The sequence below is a fragment of the Poecilia formosa genome, unplaced genomic scaffold (assembly GCF_000485575.1).
Source record: "Poecilia formosa unplaced genomic scaffold, Poecilia_formosa-5.1.2 Scaffold48, whole genome shotgun sequence".
NCBI classification, from domain to species: domain Eukaryota; kingdom Metazoa; phylum Chordata; class Actinopteri; order Cyprinodontiformes; family Poeciliidae; genus Poecilia; species Poecilia formosa.
In genome coordinates, this window is record NW_006799987.1 from 1056649 (window position 1) to 1079186 (window position 22538).

The 22538-nt window shown below is 38.0% G+C and overlaps 1 protein-coding gene and 2 long non-coding RNA genes across 3 annotated transcripts in view; 1 reads left to right on the forward strand and 2 right to left on the reverse strand.

Moving 5' to 3' along the window:
- The window catches only part of LOC107836305 (uncharacterized), a 143037-nt gene that overhangs the window by 60019 nt on the left and 60480 nt on the right, over positions 1-22538 (reverse strand). The gene's annotated exons all lie outside the window — the stretch shown is intronic.
- Positions 105-22018, reverse strand: rasgrp4 (RAS guanyl releasing protein 4). Its single transcript, XM_007552379.2, has 17 exons — positions 21933-22018; positions 13740-13915; positions 12708-12819; positions 12466-12528; positions 12244-12375; positions 11235-11376; positions 9117-9290; positions 8153-8269; positions 4983-5258; positions 4818-4898; positions 4489-4593; positions 4281-4390; positions 3588-3738; positions 3475-3511; positions 2862-2993; positions 2539-2741; positions 105-1598 (listed from the first exon to the last, which is right to left on the reverse strand). The coding sequence occupies exons 1-17, from the start codon at positions 21947-21949 to the stop codon at positions 1488-1490; spliced, it is 2139 nt and encodes a 712-aa protein (XP_007552441.1). The 5' UTR covers positions 21950-22018; the 3' UTR covers positions 105-1487.
- Positions 1519-22231, forward strand: LOC107836299 (uncharacterized). Its single transcript, XR_001662174.1, has 3 exons — positions 1519-1605; positions 21388-21738; positions 21955-22231. It is a non-coding gene; the product is annotated as an uncharacterized LOC107836299 (long non-coding RNA).

Consider the following 22538-nt stretch of genomic DNA (forward strand, 5'->3'; position numbering starts at 1 on the left):
CACAACATATAACTTATGACTGTGTTTGTATTTCTCTTTATTTGTTTGATAAAACTGAAATCAACAAAGGACAAAAGGAGGAAGATGAGAATAATTAGACCGTGTGTTGTTCCAGTGCAGTCCTGCTGAACCGTAAATGAAGAAATTTTATTTTCAGGGCAGGAAATAAACATTTTGTTGGCATGTTGCTTCAAAACATTATGAAGGGGTGCATAAAGAGCCCAATGTCGCGCTGCATTCCAGTTACCTCGTACAATACAGTTTTAGGGCCATACTAAAAAAATACCAACTTTACCAGAATAAAGTTGAAATAATACAAGAGGTTGTAAACGAATGTCATGACTTTTCTCATATTCAACTAACTCATTCAGTGGTAATCTGTCTATTCTCGTAATACAAAGACTTAATCGTATTATTTTGGCTATATTCTCATAGTTGTCCAATAAGCTGAAATACAAGTTGTAATAAGTTATATCACAAGAATTTACAAGACGACTTTACAAGAATATTCAGTTTTACGAGAAAGCAGTAGAAATGCAAGTCGTAATAGTATTAACAAATCCAGTGGAAATACAATTGCAAAGAATAGATTAAGTCATCGAGATTAAAATCAAAATTTGAAAAGTCATTAATACGAAAAGTCATAAGTATTGTATTATTTTGACTTCATTCTCTTACAACTTTCTCTTTTTACTTTAATTTTAATTTATTTTCTTATTGTGGCCCTAATACCTGGGAAGTGGGAACTTGAAGCTGGATTTTCCCCGAGGTAACAACATGGCGATACCCATAAACATCGTTTTCAATACATTATTTCAAGTGACAGTTTCCGCCTTTAATTTTTTCATGGTATGTAGTTTCAGATGCTACATGTAACGTTGATTTGAGGCACATTTTTGCACATCTTGTAAAATAAACATGTTTCCACCACATCTTGCTACTATTGATGTGAGGAGCGGCCATATTGAAACAGGAAGTCGGCCTTAACTGGGAGTAGGCGGTGTTCCAGTTTATTCTTCCCACTGGGAAGTCGAAATTTCCCAGCTCTTAGTAAAGCTGGAACGCAGCATCAGTTTCAGTGACATCAAATTCAATCCCAAATAAAGTCATGTGTTTACTTACCCAATTTACTAATCATTCGTCATATAGCTGCCGAAGTTGAACTATTATTTGTTTTTGCTGCTTAGTGTTAATTTCCTACCCTGCTCCTGTGTGTTAAGCCCAAGAAATGTCTGTAGATTTGCAGAAATTCATCTTAGCACCAGAAATGCAAGGCACATGTTCTTCAAATAAAACAAGGTTTTCATAAATTACACAGGAAACAAACAAAACAAAAAAATGCTTGAAAACTCCAGAGTCAAACTAACAAGAACGTCACAACTATGAAGTCCATTTACAGCCAAGAGTCTGATAAGTTCGACGTCAGCGGCGGAACAAACATGGCGGCGGCGCCGGTTGGCTTTTTGTCCGAGCAGGAAGAGGAGCGTTCAGTCCGGCTCTCGGCTTTTGTCTTTGTGCAGATGAAGCTCGTCCAGCTTGTCCTGGAGGAAGGAAACCGGCATGGAGCAACCTCTGCTTCGGTGCGGCAGCGTCTTGGCCTGGAAGGTGAGTGAAACGGGAAAACTTTAACCACAGCGCTCATGCTAACTAGCCCAGCAGAGACAAACGGGGCGGGAGTAATCAGTGCGTACATGATAGTGATTGGCAGAGCTAAGAGCCGCTCCCTTGCTGTGATTGGTTGTTTCTGACTGAGCGGTTTCTTTCTACGGACAGCATTCGGTGTCTGTCTCACATCATACTGACGGTTACTACAAATGTTTTTTAAAAATAAGATGGCGTATTAGGACTGAAAAAAGGAAGAGTATATTTCTGCCAAATAATTTTGTTATTAATAAAAAAATTCTGAGTTTGAAAAGTCAAAAGATTTCCTACAAAAAACTCAGAAATGTTGAGATTGTCAGAAATTTTCTAAAAAATAATAAAAAAAAAGATAATTCTGAGTTTGAAAAGCTTACAAATTTTTTACTATTGAAACTTGGAAATGTTCATATTTTTTTTAGATTAATTTAAAAAATTCTAGTTTTTTTTCTAGCAAAATTTAGACTTTTGGAGCTCAGAAATGTCCTTATTTTTCTAGAAAATTTAGGGGTTTTATTGGCAAAAATGTACTCATTTTTTCTGTCTACCATGGTGTCGTAAAAACATTGTTTAATCAAGAATTAAAATCAACAAAACATCACTTATTAAAATTTAAAACAATTACTCTTTAAAGTTAAAATAGCTTAAAATTATGAGTGCAGTTTCCTTTAGCTGTAAGTTATTTAAAAAACATACATTTACAGGAGATTTTTAGCACACAGAGTGTTTTTCACTTAAAGTAGAAGCTCCTGTACAAATAATTAAAATAAATCTATCTTGCATACTGCAGCTTTAAATTTGATGCCAAATGGTATCCTATAGCGTAATCTGCTCTTGTAAAAGTCTAATTAAAGTTGGTCTAAAGATCCCCTCTTTCTGTCAGGTGTGTTTACGTCTCACCCGTCTGTCAGGGGACGCGTGTCCAACACAGTTGAGGTGGTTTCCCCTCCGGTCTTTCCTCTCAGGCGTCCAAACCCCGGGGTCGGTCTGAGTGGAGCGGTCCGACAGCGTGGAATCGCCCATGTTCTGTGTCCAGTCTGACATTACTCTGTTCTGTTCAGTGTCGTTGCTTTGGGGGAAAACGAAGGCCTCTTCCTCTGAACCTGGTGGAGAGAATCACACACGAGGTTATTTACACAGAGGTGTGTGTGTGTGTGTGTGTGTGTGTGTGTGTGTGTGTGTGTGTGTGTGTGCGTGTGTGCGTGTGTGGTTTGTGTACGTACTCCAGCTGTTGCCCTTGGTTCTGGAGTCAGGACCAGGAGTGCACGGACATGACCCGGTTGTGTTTTTGTGTTTCTTCTGGCAACCCGTCCGCACCAGATCCCTGCAGTGTCGGTGACAGTTTATCCCACAATCTAAGAGAAAGACGCACAAGGACAAAACTTAACAAAACATTTTTAAGGTTCCCTTAAAAAGATCAAAAAGTTAACAGGTGAAGATGTTCGTTTGTAAAGTTACATAGTCAAACATTGATGGTAATGATTTGGGTCCTGTAGCTCAGCTTGTCAAGAGAAATAAATTTATCATTCATATTTTCACAGTGTTATTCACTTTTGATTTATAAATGTCACAATCCCAAACTAAATAACTGATTCAAGTTAAACATTTATCTCGTAGCTAAATATTTAGAACAAAGCTAAATATTTTTGTTTAATTGAACATTTAATGTCAACACACTAATATTTAGAACCAAGCTGCATAATCAGTTAAATATTTTATTAGCTAACTAAATGTTTCAACAATCAAATTCTTTAACTCAGTGTGGCTTTAAGTTCTTTTTCTCCTGTAATAACAGTAAAAATTATTAATCTGTGGGCATGTTGGGCCTTGTCTTACCTTTGCAGTGGTAGCCCTGTTTGATGACGCCCCACAGCTGAACAGGGCAGAGACGACAGGTTACACTCAACATTTGGTTCAAACCAGAAACACAACAAACCGCTGATACTCACAAAGCCTCCACACGTGTCGCAGAACGTCGGCCGCTTGTACGTCGTCTCGTGGAAGTTATGCGTTTCGTTGAAGTTGTAGCCTAGCTTAGCGCAGACGGACATTCCTCTCATGAAGTAAGAGGTGATTTCTTCTCGGCTGATTTGCCCCTCCCTGGGAAGAAGAATTTATCAAATTAGGACCTAAAATCTAAAATCATGAGGGGTTTTTAAATGTAGTAGATGTGTTATTGTTTTTAGGTTATTGGATAGATAAAAACAAGACATTTTTCTCATAAGTGAAATGATCTGCCAGTGGAACTAGACCTGGGTTGCTAGGCGACGGGCTGGGCTTGGCTGGGGTTGCTAGGTAACGGTGCAGTAGAACATTCTACCAGTTGAACTAGAACTTTTTAAAGGTTTCAAGGATTTTTTTAAATTGTAATACCAGCTTCCCTTGTTTGTGGTACAAAATTTGGACTTGGGTCCCAGATTAAGACGTCTAATAAAAATATATATAATAAAGTAATAACCATTTTCACCAATATTATTGACTTTAAAGTTAAAGCCAGCTTTAATTTCTTCCTTAAAAGCTACTTTTAAGGAAGTAACTTTAAAAGTTTCGTCTTATTTCAAGATATTTTGTACCAGAAAACAGGAAATGACTTAGTGAAATTTTGTGGTTTTTGCAGTGTGGGTCTGGCTAAGCGTCCCCACCTGTCAGTTTCTTGAGTACAGTAGGTGAATGGAAAGTTGGCTGCTATTTTCTCAAAGTCCTCCAGTGAAATGTAGCCGTCCTGGTTCAGGTCGTAGTTCTTCATGATGGACTGCAGGGGGCAGCAGAGAAGCAGAAGTTACTAACTGTCAGGTTTGCTTTAGGAGCGTCTGAATGCACGGAAGTGAAAGGCAAGAGAGTCGTACTCACATCCACCATCTGTTTGACGTGTTTTGAGATGGTGTCGGAGTCGAGCCGGGGGGTGACCCCAGATCCCCATTCTGCCACTACCGGCGGTTTAACAGGAGCGACAGGCTGTGGACCGACACACCAAGGACTGTGAGAAACAAGAAGAAAAAGCACACCCACCACATAATACACTTCCCTAACGTACGACTCTTTGATGTGGCTCACTTTGAAGTATTTCTGCATAGAGCCTGTGCTTTTGGTTTCAAAACGTTACACCCACAGAAAGCGAGAAGATGTCCATTTTGTTTCGTGACAAACAGGTTGCATAAGCTCACTCTGGATATCCGTACCTGAATCTTGGGGTTTTTGGGCTCCTTGTTGTATGACAGCTCATATATCTCATCCTCTGTGTAGTACAAATCTAAAGACAGCTAAAGATTTAAAACACACATAAATTAAGATGTTCTTGAACTGCTTGGCGGCCATTTTTTTTGTTTTTCTTCTTGCCCCCCCACCGTGAGCAGATGCAGAAGGTCTTTGTTGGCCTCGAACGGCGGCTTGCAGCTGTGAATGGCCAGCAGGTCGTTGATGTTGCTGTACAGGTGCTGCAGTTTGCTCAGGTTGATCTTCTCCTCGTCTATGTAGTCCGGCAGCGCCTCGTTGAGCGAGATCAGGTCCTTCAGGTGGACACCCAGGATGGGCACCTTGAAGCCCCTGCACTCGTTGTAGACCCGCCGGTAGTTGCTGTAGTTGCTCCGCGAAGAGAGGAGTTCTGTGAATTCACTCAGGACCTGTTGGGCAATGAAGAGCAGGAAAAGTTGAGGTTGCTTCAACCTAGTACTGTCAATCGATTAAAAAATGTAATCATGATGAATCACATCGTGATTAATGATATTATGATTGATCACAATAAATCACATGATGAATCATGATTAATCATAATGTCTTTAATCATGATTCATCATGATGTGATTAATCATTATTAATCACATGATTAGTCATGATTAGTCACCTTATTATTAATCATGATTCATAACATCATTAATCACATTTATCATGATTAGTTATTAATGTGATTAATTGATAATCTGAAAGTTAACTGGTCTTTGTTACCCAAAAGGTCCATGATTAATTACGATTAATGACAATCACGATTAATGACAATTAATCACGATTAGTGACGATTAATCATGATCAATCACAATTAATCACGATTAATGACAATTAATCGCTATGCTTAACTTTGTAAGCTTGAAATATTTTAACGTAGTTTAAAAGCAAATAATTCTTTTTCATTATTTTTTTCCTTTTTTTGCAGCAGGAAGCAGGAAATGTAGTTGCTGTGATACTGCACTGCAAAGACACAAAATCTTATCAAGTATTTTTTTGGTCTACTTTCTAGTGCAAATTTCTTATCACACTTGAAATAAGACAAAACTAATTTACAAGTAACTTTTGGCCAGATATAGAGGCTTGTTTTAAATCAATAATTCCTCAATATTGATGGAAAAGTTATATTTTCATTGGCAGATTATTTCACTTGTAGGAAAAATAACTTCTCTACCTTTCGAACTGTATTTTTATAGCATCATTCCTGATGAAACCAATAAATCAGCTCAGATTTCAGATGGGCAGTTGGCCAGTATGTCCATGTCAAACTGATCTTTTCCACCAGTTTCTATCTTCCTCGTCCACCTGACTGCCAGATCTGCCTACCAGGTCACGTCTGGATGACCAAATTATTTCCAACATGTTAAGTTTAGATGTCAGGTTGTGTTTATAAACGACCTTTGGCAGATTTGACCTTTACAACATGTTCGGCGTGTGTTGACATCCTGAGTGAAACTGAACCTTATCTTTGTTCTGCCACCTTCTCATTTACAGATTTAGCTTTAGCTTTTATTTTATTTTATTTTTTTTACTTTAGCTGTTTAAGCTGCTTCATAAAAAGCTAAATATTCTGGTTCTCCTTAAAATAATTTACATTTTCCTTTCAGACAAACTTTACTGTTCATTTCAGCTGAAACATGAGATCTGATCTGTATTTTCCGTGGCTCCATTGTAGGACCTTTTCTTTTTTTGGCGCACACTTATTCTTGGTTCAGTTAGAAACATATTTAACAGATCTTTTTATCAAACTTTTACAGGTTGTTATATGGCGTCCCTCAGGGCTTCGTTTTAGGCCCCTTTTTGGAAATACTCCTTGGTTAGATTAGAATCTGTTTAACTCACTCTAAGCAGATTATTTCCACTTTACTGCTCATTTTAAAACTCTAAATCACTAAAATGATCAAACCTACTTAGTTCTTCTCGTTTAGATTATAAATGTTTTATAAATGTTTTTATTTGTTCTCTTGGAAAAAAAGACATTTGAATGTCTCATGATGGTACAAATCTCTTCCATAAGAGTATTTTTGATGGCTTAATGATCAGAGAAAAGGGGTTTAATAAACATTAAAAGAGTGAAACCATCAGGTGTTGCAGTGAAAAGTGCCTAGTCAAAGTCAAATAAACCGTTTGACAAATCCACCTCACCTAAAGGCGTAGTCTGGTTTTGTTGATCAAAAATAGGATGGTCCATTTTGCATTTGTCTTGGCTGCTGATATGGAAATATTAAGCAAATCCACCACAGACCAGCATCAATACGTTACAAAAGAAAAGCCTGGACAGCAAACAGGAAGTTGTAAACAGACTTTTCTCTCTGACAAAACGCTTTAAAACATGACAGGAGATCATATCTGCTAATCTACTGAAAGCTGGTTTGTGTTTTTGCAAGAGTCTTACTTTCAGTGCCCAGAATCCAGTTTTTTATATTTAACTAAAAACTTATTCAAGTTTGTTTCACATCACAGTGTAGAGAACATTTTATTAATTTACTTTTTTTAAGAAGAACTGCAGCTTCAGAGGCAAAGTCTTAGTTCATAAGCTAAATATTTAGCCTTAAGCTAAATAATTAGCTCTGATCCACAAGCAAAATATTTAGCTAGAGGCCAAGTATTTACCTTCAAACTAGATACTTTGAAGCTAACTATATATTAATTAACAAACTAAGCATTTAGTTTGCTGTCTTGAAATTAAATATGTACATTGTAATTAGCTTATTTAGATTACTAACTAAATAGCTTGTAGCTAACTAAATTAACTATTTTGCTTGTAGCTAGCTATTTAGCAAGTTAAGCTAGCAGGCTAAATAGCTTTGAGCTAACTATTTAGCAAGTTGAACTAGCTTGCTAAATAGCTACAAGCTAAATAGTTTGCATCAATGCACTGTGGAGATAAGTTGTTGACTTTTATGTATTAACCAATTAACAATTGGATAGAAAAAGTGCTTAATTTATAATTTATATATTTATTTTAACCAAGTGAAGCAAAAATGGTCCCTAAAGGAGTTCTGGGTTGAACATATTTTCAGATAAATAAGATTTATTTTATTTTAAATGCAAATTTTATTTATTGTTTTAAAGCTTTGGCTTAATTACTGCTCTGACTGTTATTCTTTCATCAAATGGTCTTTTTTTAGTCTGTATACTCTTAACAATTAATTGATGACCAAATTATTTATATAAATAACTGATTAATCACAATTAATCGTTTCAGCCCTATAAGGTCATATCTGGAACCACTGAAGCTGGGAGGTAACCAGCCACCAGCCCTGACTCTGAGGTTAGCTTGGTACTGAAATACCTTGGTGATGTCAGGGGGCAGCAGGTTGGACGTGTCTTTGAGGCGAGAGATCGAACTGTGACAGAGGCCTCCGGTCACCGCCATTAGAGTGTTAAAGTTTTGCAAGGCTCTCAGTTTCTACAGGAGGGGAAAAAAAGCATATTAAACAATTTGAAAATGACTCCCTGCACTGCAAAAACACAAAATCTTACCAAGTATTTTTGGTTTGGTTTCTAGTGCAAATTCCTTAGTACAGTTAGACACAACTGATTTATAAGTAACTTTTTTTTAAATCAGTAATTCCTTAATACTGATGAAAAATGACTAGTTCCACTCAATTATTCCACTTATATCAATTCCCATTTTATGAGTGAAATCTACCAGTGGATCCAGTTATTTTGTATCTTGCTATTTTTCATCAATATTAAGAAATTATTTACTTGAAACAAGCTCCTATCCTGAAAAGTTACGTCTAAATCAGTTTTATCTTACTTCAACTGCATTAAGATGTTTGCACCAGAAACTCGACCAAAATGTTTGGTCAAATTTTGTGTTTTTTGCAGTGTAGAAGTTACAGAAGTATATTTCTGGTTAATTGAGCCACACGTGCAACATCAAACACATTTTGCACTGCAAAAACACAAAATCTTAAGTACTTTTTTGTCGAGTTTCTTGTGTAAATGTGTTAGTTCACTTGAAAGAGGACAAAACTGAGTTGGAAGTAAACTATCAGCAAGATAGGATCTTATTTTAAATCAAGATCTTTAAAATATAAACCAATTAATTCCTTAATATTGTTGAGAAAGTACTACTTTCATTGGCAGATTATTTCACTGTGTTATAAATGGAATAACCTGCCATTTTTCATCAATGCTAATGAATTATTGAATTAAAACAAGCTCCTGTCTTCCTGAACGGCTGTTGATGTTTGCACCAGAAGCCAGACCAAAAATATTTGCAGTGCATTTAACAGTTAAAGTCGTACCTGAGCCACATGGATGTACTTGGTGAAGACCTGGGCTCTCTGCTGGGGGGTGTGTCTGCTGAGGATCATCAGCTGGACCCACTGCGAGACGCCGTTGCACATCATGACGGACCGCTCCAGCGCCGGGTTGTCCCTCACAGAACCTCGCACCACGTAGCTGCGGTAGTCCAGGAACTGACCAGAAAAAACGCATCGCATTAAAAGACAAACCAGCTTCTGAAACTCTTCACAGATTTTACAGATGACTTTTCAGTTTCTATCCTCTAATCTGTGACTAAAAGAGAAACGGAGTCACTTTAAGCTGCTGCTGCAGGATAATCTCACACTGAAAACGTGCGAACACACACCCTTTAATCTGAGCACATTCGCTCAAAAGGGAAAAATCACATCTTTAGAAATAACCTGCAGCAAAATCCCCAAAGCCACTCGTAAAGATTCATATAAAATTAATTTAAATAATAAATTAATCAGTCTCTAAAACCCTTTGATTAGTAATAATCAGTAACTTCCTAAAGTGACCTGAAGCAGAGGTCAATTTCTCCTCCTCACTGTTCAATTTGGGAAAGACATGAGAGCATGTTAATTTTATTGAGTATTTTAGCTTGATGTTTCTAACTAAAGGAGTGATTCTGCTGAAACGATTAATCGGATTAATTGTGATTAATCAATTATTGAAATAATTGTGAACTAATTTAGCTATCAATTAATCGTTAACTGGAGTATACAGACTCTAAAAAAAGACAATTTTATGAAAAAAAAAAACATAATCAGAGCAGTAATTAAAACAAAACTTTACAAAAATGCAAATATTTAAGATAAAAACCTTTTGTCTGTAAATATGTTTCACCCAAAACTCCTCAAGTAGCTTCACCTGATTCAAATCTATGAAAATATGTCCTGTTAAACACCTTTTGTGATCCAGTTATTAAAAATAAACAGATCCGCCCTACGCTGTTCTGATGTTGAGCAGAAAGAGCTTCTAGCATGTTGATGTTAAACGTATTTACCTTAGCAACAAATGATCAAGCGTTCACTAAAAAATGCTTTTGTTGCGTTTTAGGTAATAAAACATTTACTTCTTATTTGAAATAGCAATTGGTGTATTTGTTTATTTACATTTTTAATGTATTTGTAATATTGTATAAAAATGCAGAAGTAATTAAATGAGAAACCTGCAGAATGTGCCATTTTTAATCTGATTAATCAATAGAATAATCGATTAATCGATAGAACAGTCGATTAATTGATAGTGTAATTGATTATTAAAAGTTGCAGCTCTGTCTTGGTTATATTTCTAGTCACTTTTGCAGCCTCCATTGGAGCCTCTGGTCAGCCATTTTCTAAGCTGTGTGCAGTTTGTCCCCAGAGAAGTGGCACAGATTATGGCATTCAGGTCATTCAAGGCTTTGCGGTTGAGCAGATGTTGAAATCAAACTTTGTGCTGCACTTTCTGTCAGGTGTCATTTTGCATGAGAGAAAACAAAACAAAAAGTTAATGTATAGTTTACAGTGGTCATTGATTTGGACTAACTTTTTGTGGCCCCAAACTTGAAGAAAGAAATCAATTTGTTTATCAAACGTTTTATTTCTAATCTGCGTGAATTTATTATTGGCATCATTTTCTTATAATAGAAATTGCTTTATTTTAGTTTTTTTTTTTGTTTTTTGCCAGTGAGTAATTTTGACTGAGTGATTTTGGACCACGTGATAACATTTTGGACATTCCTCACATAGGGGTTTCATATGGGTCAAAATCGATAATTATTACATAGTTTTTTTGTTTTAAATATCTGCCAAACTGCCAAACTAGTCACCTGACCTTCAGTTTTCTCTCCACATCGTTGATTTTTATTTTTAATCAGTTACGAGGCGCAGTGGGGAAACTTGAAACTGCTTCTTTCCCAGAAGGTTGTTGCTAGGCAACCGAGCGAGCAGGTTAGTTGATTCCACCAACTTCTCTTAGTGGTTATGGATCAGAGCTCAGTGAATATTGAATATTCCATCAGATATATTATCTATTGATATTGATCATGTATTTATCCAGGCACATATTGTTATTGATTTGTTGCCCAGCCACAGCAGTCATCCGTTTCCACCGTCACTGAGCTGCAAACGTACCGAGACGTTGCAGAAGTTTTTGAACTCCAGGTAGCTCAGATGCTCGGCCATCTCATCCGGCTCCATGTGGTCGAATATTAACGACACCTTCCTCTTCTTCACCGAGGGCGAAGGCGCCTGCGATGCGTTCAGATGAGGGTTTCTGGGAAAAAAAAAACAAATAAAAAACAGAATCAGGACAGAGATAGACAGACGTTTTATTTATAGAGTTTTCAGACATGCCCAACTGAGCAAACAACAACTCCTGCAGTACATGGTGGTGCAATGCAAAAACACAAAGTCCTACCGAGTATTTCTGTCTAGTTTCTAGTGTAAATCTCTCAGTTTTGTCTTATTTCAAGTGTTTACAGGCAGCTTTTTAGACAGACATAGGAGCTTCCTTTAAGTCAATAATTCCTTCATATCTATAAGCATTACAAGGTTATAAGAAGACATTTCTAAATGTTAAAAGTGAAATAATCTGACAGTGGAAGTTAATCAATATTAAGAAATTATTGGCTTAAAATAAACTCTCATATCTTACTGAAAAGTTACTTGTGAGTTAATTTTGTTTTATTTCAAGTTTACTGAAATATTTGCACTAGAAACTAAACAGTGTTCCACACTGCAAAAAACACAAAACATTACCAAGTATTTTTGGTTTAGTTTCTAGCACAAATATTTTAGTACACTTTAAATAAAACAAAACTAACTCACAAGTGTCTTTCAGTAGGATATGGGAGTTTAAAGCCAATAATTTTTGAAAATTATTTTATTTTTCCACTGGCAGATTATTTAATTTATAACAAGACATCTTTCCTGTCTTATAAGTGAAGTAATCTGATAGTAAAACTAGAACTTTTTCATCAATATTCAAGATTGTTGACTTAAAAGAAGCTCATAGATCTTCCCAAAAGCTACTTATAAGTTAGTTTTGTCTCAGTTCAAGTGTCCTGAGATGTTTTACTAGAAACTGGAGTAAAACTACTTTGTGTTTTTGCAGTGTGTCTCTAACGACAACATGACTCACATGCAGGAGGTGTCGATGAGCTGCGAGTGCGTCTTCTCTCCGTCCAGCCGGACCAGCTCCCACAGATCCCCCATGGTCTGCTCCAGGAGGGGGTCCTTCTCAAAAACGGCCGGGAACTGGCTGATCCACTGCCTTACCCCCGGAGCCCAACACAAAACATGTTTACAACTCGCAAACCGAGCCGGAGGACCGTTTCTGCCGCTGCCCGCTGCCCTTACTCACCTGACCAGGTGGCAGATCTGCGCCCGCCTCAGTCCCCGTTTGTCTACGGGACAATCCTTATAAGTGACAGGAAATAGAGTCAAAGATTCAAACCTGAATGAAGGATATGAACGTGAACTCCCAGCTGCTCTGCAGGAGTCCAAACAAAGCTTTGGCTGTTCGCTGATCTGATTATAACTTTCTAAACATGTGATTTTGGAGCGGAGCTCCAGTCGGTCCAGCAGCAGCGGCTCAAAGGATATAAGGTGAGGAGTTTCTGGACGAACATCTGAGACGGAACCACCCAGCTGTGCATCATCAGGGTCATGTGGACCAGCTGCGAACCGCGGGAGCTGGGCATCTTCCCCTCCGAATCTGGGAGAAAAAACACAGTGATGCGTTTACTGGGACGAATTTATTCAAAATGGGACAAAGAAGAGCACAGAGATGTGCTGCACCAGCTAGCTAAACATGCTAATTTCCACCTGTTCTCCATCAAAAACATGAAATATTAAAATTCATCACAAAGAGAAATTAAAATAATCACAACAAAAACCATCAGAAGAACAAAACCCTGAAAAAAAACACAAAGTGTTCCAAAGTATTTTTGGTGTAAATATCTTATTACACATGAAATAAAACAAAAATAACTTTTCAGCAATATATAGAAGCTTATTTTAAGTCAGTAATTTCTTAATATTAATGAAAAAGTAAAAAGTTCCACTGGTAGAATGTTCCACTGCCCCGTTACCTAGCAACCCCAGCTAAGCCCATCCCCGTTACCTAGCAACCAGTTCTAGTTCCACTGGCAGATTATTTCACTAACATGGGGAAACTGTCTTAATGTAACTGAATAATGGCCCCAGTTGTACTAGAACTTTTTCATCAGTATTGAGGAATTATTGACAGAAATAAAGCTCCCATATCCTGCTGGAAAACTACTTGAACATTCATTTTATCTTATTACAAGTGTGGTAAGATATCTACACTAGTAACTGGGCCAAAAATAGTTAGTCTGAATAGAGTTTGTGTTTCTGCAGTGCAAGTGACATATTTCTCAGCAGATCTCCAGGTATTTGTGTTTTAGTTGAGCTGATTGATTTAAAACAAAAAGCAGGAAGAGTTTCTGCATCCCATCTAAACAGAGCTTGACTGTATGAAAACCCTTTCCTCTCCGTTTTTGTCTCTCTTATGCTTTCTCTCCATTATGTAACCTTGTTTTGATGGCGACTAAAGGCACATGACAGACTCTGTAGGCACGTGTGTGTGTTTGCAACAAAAAGCAGGAGACGAACCGAAACAGTTGAGGCAGCGCTGGATGAGCTCGTCCAGGCTGGCGGCGCTGGCGCTGGGCGCAGAGCTGGGGCTCTGCAGGGCCTTGCTGATGTCCTGCGGACTGGGGCATGTGTTCCTCCGGCGCTGGACCAGCTTCTTGCTCTTCAGCCCGCCGGGAGTCTCAGCATTGGGTTTCCTTAGAGCGAGACAGAGGAGTTTGGGGGGGAATAGAGAGCAGCAGACAGATTTAGAACATCAGTTGTCTAGAAATAAGTAGAGCAACTTGTGGCGAGCTCGGCGCGGGTCAGCATGTGCGGAGGCGCAGCGCCCCACATCAGATAAACTGAGCTGCATCGCTGCAGCTCTGTGAGGCGTCACGCACAGAAAGCAGCTCAGCTTCAGACTCTGCACAGAGACACTGGTTTGGTTTCATTATTCTAAGTCACACAGAAAAGCCAAATGAAAGAGAGCTGCAGCTTTTAGAGGTTTTTAGGTTTATTTACACATTTGAATGCTCTGCAGAAACATAAAACAAAGTATCTCTATCTGGAAATTTCTTAGTACACTCGAAGTAAACAAAATAAACTTACAAATAACTTTTCAGGAAGTTATTGGGGCGTGTTTTAAGTAGATTCCCCGGCAGATTATTTCACTTACAACATGGGAAAAATGTCTTCTAAGTGAGATAATTTGCTAGAACTCAAACAATCTCTTATATCGTCATAAAAAGTTACTTTTAAGCTAATTTTGTCTTATTTCCAGAGGACTAAGATATTTGCACAAGAAACTAGACAAATATAGTTGGTATGATTTTGTGTTTTTACAATGTGGTCTGGTTTCTAATGCAATTATCTGAAATTAGGGAAAACTAACACTTTAAACTTTTTATGTTACCTAGCAACCCCAGCCAAGCCAGCCCGTAACCTAGCAACCGAGTTCCTACTTGTAAGTCATAAATTCTAAATTTTCTCTTACTCCAAGGTAAGGTAACTGAAGGTATTTGCACCAGAAACTAGACTAAGATACTTGGTAATATTTTGTGTTTTTGCAGTTTTTATGCTAAGATTATTGAAATGTTTTGCAACCGCTGAGGAAATCTAAATGAGATTTAAGCATGTTATTTTAAACACATGGTTCATAAAAACCCCGTCGAGCTCATTGAGTTTTAAATGAATCTGTTAAGCTACGTTGCAATCCGGGGGAGCCCAAAAAAGTCCAAGTTACGCCATTTCTGGATGCCGTCACCGTGGCAACACATACACACACACGGAAACCTCGCTAGTGCAATTGTTCTTGTGAAATACTGGAAATACGGTCCCGTTTGAAGTTATTGGCTCAGCTCTGCCGAGTCACGCAGGGTGAGAGCTGTGACGTTTCAAGGTCTCCTTCACGAATGCCCACTTTTTCTGCGTGTCGTGATCAGATTTGTGCTTCCTCTTCAAAATGCACGTTGAGCAACGTTCGACATTATTTCACAATAACAACTCTCTGATTCTCTTTGCTCCCTTTTTTAAAGTGCAACTGAAAAAACACAATTTTGCCAAGTAGTTTCATCTAGTTTCAAGTGTAAATATCTTATTACACAAAACTAAATGAAAAGTAACTTTTCATCGAGACATATGAGCTTATTTTAAGATAATTCCTTAACATTGATGGAAAAAGTTCAACTGGCTAATTATTTCACTAATAACAGGACTTTTTCCTATGTTATAAATGGAATAATCTGCCAGTACTTAATGTAAATAATGAAGAATAACTGACTTAAAACAAGCTTGTTGAAAAGCTATTTATAAGTTAGCTTTGTCTTATTTTAAGTGTAGAAACATATTAGCTCTAGAAACTAGACCAAAATACTTGGTAAGATTTTGTGGTTTTGCAGTGCATGGTGTCAAAAGACTGTGAAACAATCCTAATTCTTGTTTGTTTTACACTTTCATTATGAGTCTCTTATGAATTAAAGACAGTGTTGTCTTTAGTTCACGTTTCTCCAAAGAAAACGGAGATGCTAACTGTTTGGTGGTAAAATGGCTGAACTCGTGGTTCATAATCAAAGCTTTTAGCTGCTACATCTTGCTGAAAAGTTGCTTGTTGCTTAGTTTTGTCTTATTTCAAGTTTAATAAGACATTTGCTGTAAAAACTAGACCAAAAGTGCTTGGTGAGACTTTGTGTTTTTGCAGTGCAGCACTCATTCTGAGCATGTCGGGTTCACGCTGAAGTAAAGCTTGTCGTTTTGCTCTCGGCTGCTGCCGTTCGTGTCCGTCTGACGGGAGAGCGATCTGCATGAAACCGTGTCAGCCTCTCCGCTGACGGCTGTACCAGGAAACGCGGCCGCTTCGGAGAACTCACAGAGAAGTTCCCTGAACGGCCAGACTTACATCCCCTTCTCTTCACTTCTGTGTGTGCGGCTCATTTCCCCCGGCCTGCTGGCGCTCACCACACGCACACACACACACACAAACACACAAACAGAAAACAGGAGCTTCAGTTTGTGCACAACACACAGGGTGACATTAACCCGTCTATTTATACCAACAGACGCCCCTATGCGCAGCTGCACCCAGGTAGAACGCCACACACCCCTCAGTGGTGACCCCTGACCTGCGGCATCCTCACTGCAGCTCTGCAGGTGGTTCATGTTAAAACCTGCAGGGCGGCGAAACTCACCTCCCCCCCCACAAACACACACACACACACACACACACACACTGCCTACTATATTCAAAACACTCCCCAGTACAGCGTGTACCACTGTGGTTCAGCTCACACTGCACTGCAAAAACACAAAATCTTACCAAGTATTTTTGGCTTTGTTTCCAGTTCAAACATCTCAGTGCACCTTAAATAAAACAAAACTAACTTACAGCTAAAACTTCAGCAAGAAACAGGAGCTTGTTTAGGTCAATAATTCCTTAATATTGATCTGAAAAGTTCTGGTTCCTGGCAGATTATTCCAGTTATAACCTGGGAAAAATGTTACAAGTGAAATAATCTGCTTTAGTTTTTATAAATATTCAAGTTATTCGCTTAAAACAAGCTCTGATATCTTGCTGAAATGTTGCTTATAAGTTAGTTTTGTCTTATTTCAAGTTGCACTGGAATCTAGACAAAAAAATACTAAAAAAATACTTAAGATTTTGTATTTTTGTTATGGATAATGCATTTCCAAAAATATTTTCAAGTATTTATGTCTAGTTTAGTGAAAATATCTTGAAATAGGACAAAACTAACTTACAAGTAATGTTTTAGCAACATATGAGCTTTTATTAAGCAATAATTAATTAATACTCATTAAAAAGTAACTGGTTCCACTGGCAGATTATTTCATAAGTGAAATAATCCTGTGTCTCCTGTATCTTGGTGAGAAGTTACACAATTTACCCTAAATTTATTGTCTAGTTTTGAGCACAAACATCTTATTATTTGAAATAAAACTAAATTAATTTACAAATAAATTTATAACAAGATATAGTAGCTTGTTTTAAGTCAGAACATCCTTAATATTGATTTAAAAATACCAGTGTGACTGGTAGATTATTTTACTTATATCATGTGAAATACTTTTTCATCAATATTAAGGTATTACTGACTTAAAACATGCTGAAAGTTACTTTTAAGTCAGTTTTGTCTTATTTCAAGTGTACTAACATATCTGCACTAGAAGCAAGACAAAATATTTCAGTGTGAAACACAAAAAGTACAGTTTGTCTAATTTATAGTGCATTTATCTTAATACTTGTAATAAATAAGACAAAAGTAACCTTTAAGTAACAATATTGTGTTTTTGCAGTGTATTTATAAGGAAGAAGCAGAAGAAAAGATGCTAAATCAAGCCGTTTCCTCTTTTTATTCCCTTTATTAAACCTTCTAAAATAAAACGCAAGGAGTTATTTTTACCCCCAAAACTTAAAATGAATTAAAAGTTAAATTAATCACAGTCCTGAGTGAGTCGGTGGTTTCTCTTTCATCTGTTCGCCCTTTGGCTCAGGTTGAATCCACCTGCTGTCGACCCAGCCGCGCGCGCACACACACACGCGCGCGCGCGGAGCCTGAAAACGCTGACGGGGAAACGTTGTTGACGTCATGACGTTCGGCAGGGAATTTCCCCTCGACTTTGCGTCTCAGGTGCGACTCGCCGCAGTTTCTCTGTTTTTCACCGAACAACCAGAACAGAGACGGCGCTGTTGGTAAACATGCAAATCTGAACACAAGCGGACTCTGTCTGCGTCCGTTCATTTGCATCCGGCTCTTTCCTCCGAGTCCTGCGGATTCTGTGATTCTAATTTTAACGGCGCTTCCAGGGAAACTGGACTTTCTGCTGAATTTATCCGCTCTGCCTTCCTTTAGGTGGAATGTTGGTTCAGTTCAAACGAGTTTTGAGTTGAAAATCCTTTTTTTCTCCCCAATTAATATGAAAAAGTAACTTTACTTGCACAATAATTTAATAAGACACTAATGTGAGGTTTGGCTTAATGTTTACAGTAGATCTGGGTAGTAGATCTACTGTACTCCATTTACTCCATTACATGTATTTGAGTAACGTTCTTTGGAAAAAATTACTTTTAGGAGTATTTTACTACGCTGTACTTTGAGTAATTTTATTATGAAGTATTTCTGCTCTTATAAAATTTCTGGATTTTCTACCAAATGAATGAAAATCAAACACGTTTTAACCAGAAACCCACCAGACACACACCTGCAGTTTCTGTTAAAGTTTAATCAGTTTTTTATTGAAAGAAACTGATTTGGAAACATTTTATTTTATTTTTTGATACTTGTATGAATTGTTGTCATTTTGGTTCTTAAAATACCAAAATGTCCACTTAACTTTATATTTTGCTCCGTCTGATGATGTCATTTTTAAATATTAAATGATTGATAATTTGATCAGTTACTCAGTACTTCTTACTTTATTTTGAGTATTATCTTTGGGTACTCTGCCCACCTCTGGTTTACAGTTATTTCACTTTTGGAGGAAATTATTCTCCATTTTGTTGGTTTATAATTAAAAAAATTTTCACTTCTAGCAACAAAAATGAGATTTTTCTTCTAAAATTTTCACTTTGTTTTGTCAAATGTGTTTCTGAGTAAAAAGAAACAAAAGCAACAAGTAGAGCAAAATGTTTGTTTTACTTCACCTTGTTCAGTGTAAGAACATTTACACTTTGCCTTATCATCCACACAGAATTACTCCAAGGACCACAAACGGCCCGCGCGCCACATGTTGAACCCCCTGCTTTGGGGGGAATCTGACCCAGAAATCAGCCTCTGGGTTTGCGCTCCCCGCCCCGATCCCGGGCGCCTCACTCTGGCAGGGGAAATGCAAATTCCTGGCTTTCTTTTCTTAATTGATTAATTGATGCCCGGGCCCTTTGAAGGCCTGGATTGTGCGGCTCCCTGCGCTTCGCTTCTCACAACCTGGGCTCTTGTTCCCTCTGCATGAAGGGCCATTCATCTAACACTGCACTGCAAAAACACAACATCCTACCAAGTATTTTTGGTCCAGTATAGTGAAAATATCAGAGTGCATTTGAAATAAGACAAAACTAACTTATTAGGAACTTTTCAGCAGGAAATAGAAGCTGGTTTTCACTCAGTAATTCCTTGATATTCATGAAAGAAAAGCACCATTTGCAGATTATTTAACTTATAACAACATATTTTTCCCTTTTATAAGTAAAATAATCTGCAAATGGAACAATAGATTTTAACTTTTAATAGGGGAAAAATGTCCAGTTTACGTTTAAGATTATTTTAACTATAACTACTTTGTCATAAGGAATGATTTACTTAAAACGCGCTCTTATATTTTTCTTTAGTTACTTGTTAGTTTGTCTTATTTCAAATGTGCTGAGATATTTGCACTAGAATCTAGACAAAAATATTTTACATTTTGTGTTTTTGCAATGTGAAATATATAGCAAAAATTAAAAATTCTTACCAACTATTTTGGTTTAATTTAGTGCAGATATCTTAGTACACTTAAATAAGACAAAAGTAAGTTAAAAGTTACTTTTAAGAAAGATATAGGAGCGCGTTTTAAGTAAATAAATCCTTAATATTGATTTTAAAAGTTCTAGTTATAAATTAATCTGCCAGTGAAACAAGACATTATACTTTAAAAGTTTATACTTATAACTCATATTTTTTTAATCAATAATAAGGAATTATTCACTTAAAACAAGCTCCTATATCTAAGTTACTAAGTTAGTTTAGTGAACTAAGACATTTGCAATAAAAACTAGACCAAAAATAGTTGGTAAGATTTTGTGTTTTTTCAGTGTATTATGCAAGGTTGGGTATATTTAATTCATTTATGCTGAGTAATTCCAATGATTATTACTCACAGCTAATAAAACCCCAAATTCAGTCTGAAAATTCAAATATTGCAGAGCACCAATCAGAAAACAGCATTTTTGACGCAATCTGACGGCAGCTGTTGGAAAACCTGCCGACTCGGCAGTTTGACCATCACTGACACCACAACCCGGATGAGCTTCTTAAAGAAGCTGGACGTTCACAGACTCCTGTCGAGGCATGTTAACAGAAAGTTGAGTGGAAGGAAAACATTTGATAGAAGCCAGAAGAATGAATGCTTCTACCCTTCAAGCTCATTGGAGAGTTTGAAGATTTATAAAATATGGGGATTCAGGAAGGATTGACTCTGCACTGCAAAACCACAAAACGTTACCAAATGTTTTTGGTTTAGTTTCTAAACATCTTAGCACACTTGAAATAATACAAAACTGACTTACATGTAACTTTTTAGCAAAGATATAGGAGCTTATTTCACTTATGACAATTTTCAAATGTAAAAACTATTAAATAAAAACTCAAAACCACTTTTTTCTTGCTCTCTGTGTCGGCTACGCTACAAACACAGACCCGTTGCCGTAGCAACTGACTGACAACAACGCCGCTAATGTATCAGGATTCAACATCAAAACACACACAAACGTTTCCCACACAAAGAACAGAACAGCTTTATGTTGTTAGGCCTGATGTTTATTTATCTTTCATTATTAGTTGATCTCTGTGGGAGATTAGCTGCTATTAGCTAAGCTAACATTGCGGTGGTTCGTTTGCTAATTTAAACACCTGCTCTAATTATCTGTCAGTTGCTTAGGTCGCCTTTCTTTTTTTATTATTCTGTAACTGAACTGAAATGCACAGAATCCTGCAGCATATCTACATGTTAAGATTGTCATAGTCAAGCTAGCATAACTTGATTATGACTGTCCCTATTTTTTCTTAATTAAAACTTTTTCCTGACCTTTTCTAGTTGTCATAGTTTAGCAAAGCCCTGAGTCCCTTTTTCTTTTATAGATCAGGTGTACATTCGTTATGTTAACAACTTGACAGCTAGCTCCAATGCTAGTCATGTTGGCTAGCAGTTTTTGCCCTCCAGAAGGGGGATGGGTGCAGGAACTTGCTCATGTTACGTCACATCATGTTTCTAAATTAGCATAGGGACAATTATGTAACCCACAAACAATGGCCCTTATGGGGCCCAGTTTTCAGCCCATCTTCTCCCTGTTTGGGCCCAAATGAAATCAATTCTTGGGAAAGGTGGCGGTTAAAAATTAGTTTCCCCTTCTGTGAGAAACAGTTCTGTCCTAGCAGACGTGTTGTTGGTTTCTGTGCTCCTGTTAATTCGGCGTTTTCCCCAGAGGGAGGGGAACCACGGTCGCGTGGCGGCTGGTTCGGGTCGTCTTTAAACGAAGCCGGCCCAGAACCCACACGTTCAATCCAGTCAATCTGATAACGCCTGCGGTCACAACTCCAGCAGTGGGAAACGGAAAACGTACCAGAGAAAACACCAAAACGGGACGCAGTCTACTGCAGCAAATGCAAACTGAGGTGTCGTGGATAAAAACTGAAAACGGTTCAGTTGGACAGAGAAGGAAAATTTAAAAAAGCAGAAGACGTTTTCCACAGAAAGGCTGAGCGGTTACACAGCCTGACTGTCAGGGCTGGGCTGTGTGCAGTGTACACACGCAGAGATAACTTCTGTCTGACAGGTGAGCAGGTCACACACACACTTATTCTTCTTTTTGCAATAAAATAAACATGAGAAAAGAAAAAGGCTCTCGAAGCGAGAAGTAAAAATCAACAGGCTTTTGTTTCTTTGAACCTCTTGCACAAAAACCACACCAACACTGCATCTCACATTTAACCTCAGAGTTCACAGCTCAGCCCGCTGTCTGTTCTTTACCTCTTGGTCTTGTTCATTGCAGCGCTCTCCTCCTCCGGTGGCGATCCGCTCGGGCATCTGAGCTACAGCTCCATGGTTGACCCCTACGCTCCCTCCTCCTCCTCCTTTTCCTCCTCCTGTTGTGTGTGTTTACAGGCGGGCGAGATGAGGGCCGCCTCACGCAGAGAAGTCATCCACGCCCGAGGAAACCGGCCCGTCGCTCCGTCTCTCGCTGCTGCCTATCGACCGCAAATCAGCAGCAGAGCAGTCCTGCTCATGTTGCCGCTTCCTGCAACAAATTAAAGTTTAGAGAAGGCGCCTGAAGCAAGCTTTTTGGGTGCAAGTGCAAGAGCTGGCAGGTTTCAAGCACTTATCCCCCTTCAACATAAACAAGTCAGCATCTTAGATGGAGGAACTGGCTCTGGCAGATAGGGGAACTTACTGCAGTTTCTGTTTGTGTGTAAAAGTGTGTGTGTTTGTGCGAGGGGGAGGGGTGAGCAGCAAATACAAGTGCAACACCAAGAGAGGAAGGAGGCGGAGAGGTGAGATAGTGATGAGCAATCATATGAGCCCCATCAGGAGGCTTTGCATGTCACACACTTTCTGCAACACTTAGTCAAGCAGCAG

What these genes read in the sequence shown, in the direction of transcription:
- rasgrp4 (XM_007552379.2), bottom strand. An exon ending in CAGATCTGCCACCTGGTCAG is followed by an intron (nt 12,376 to 12,465) that starts GTGAGTAAGGGC and finishes TCCGGGGGTAAG; the next exon opens with GCAGTGGATCAGCCAGTTCC. An exon ending in AAAACTTCTGCAACGTCTCG is followed by an intron (nt 9,291 to 11,234) that starts GTACGTTTGCAG and finishes TTTTCTGGTCAG; the next exon opens with TTCCTGGACTACCGCAGCTA.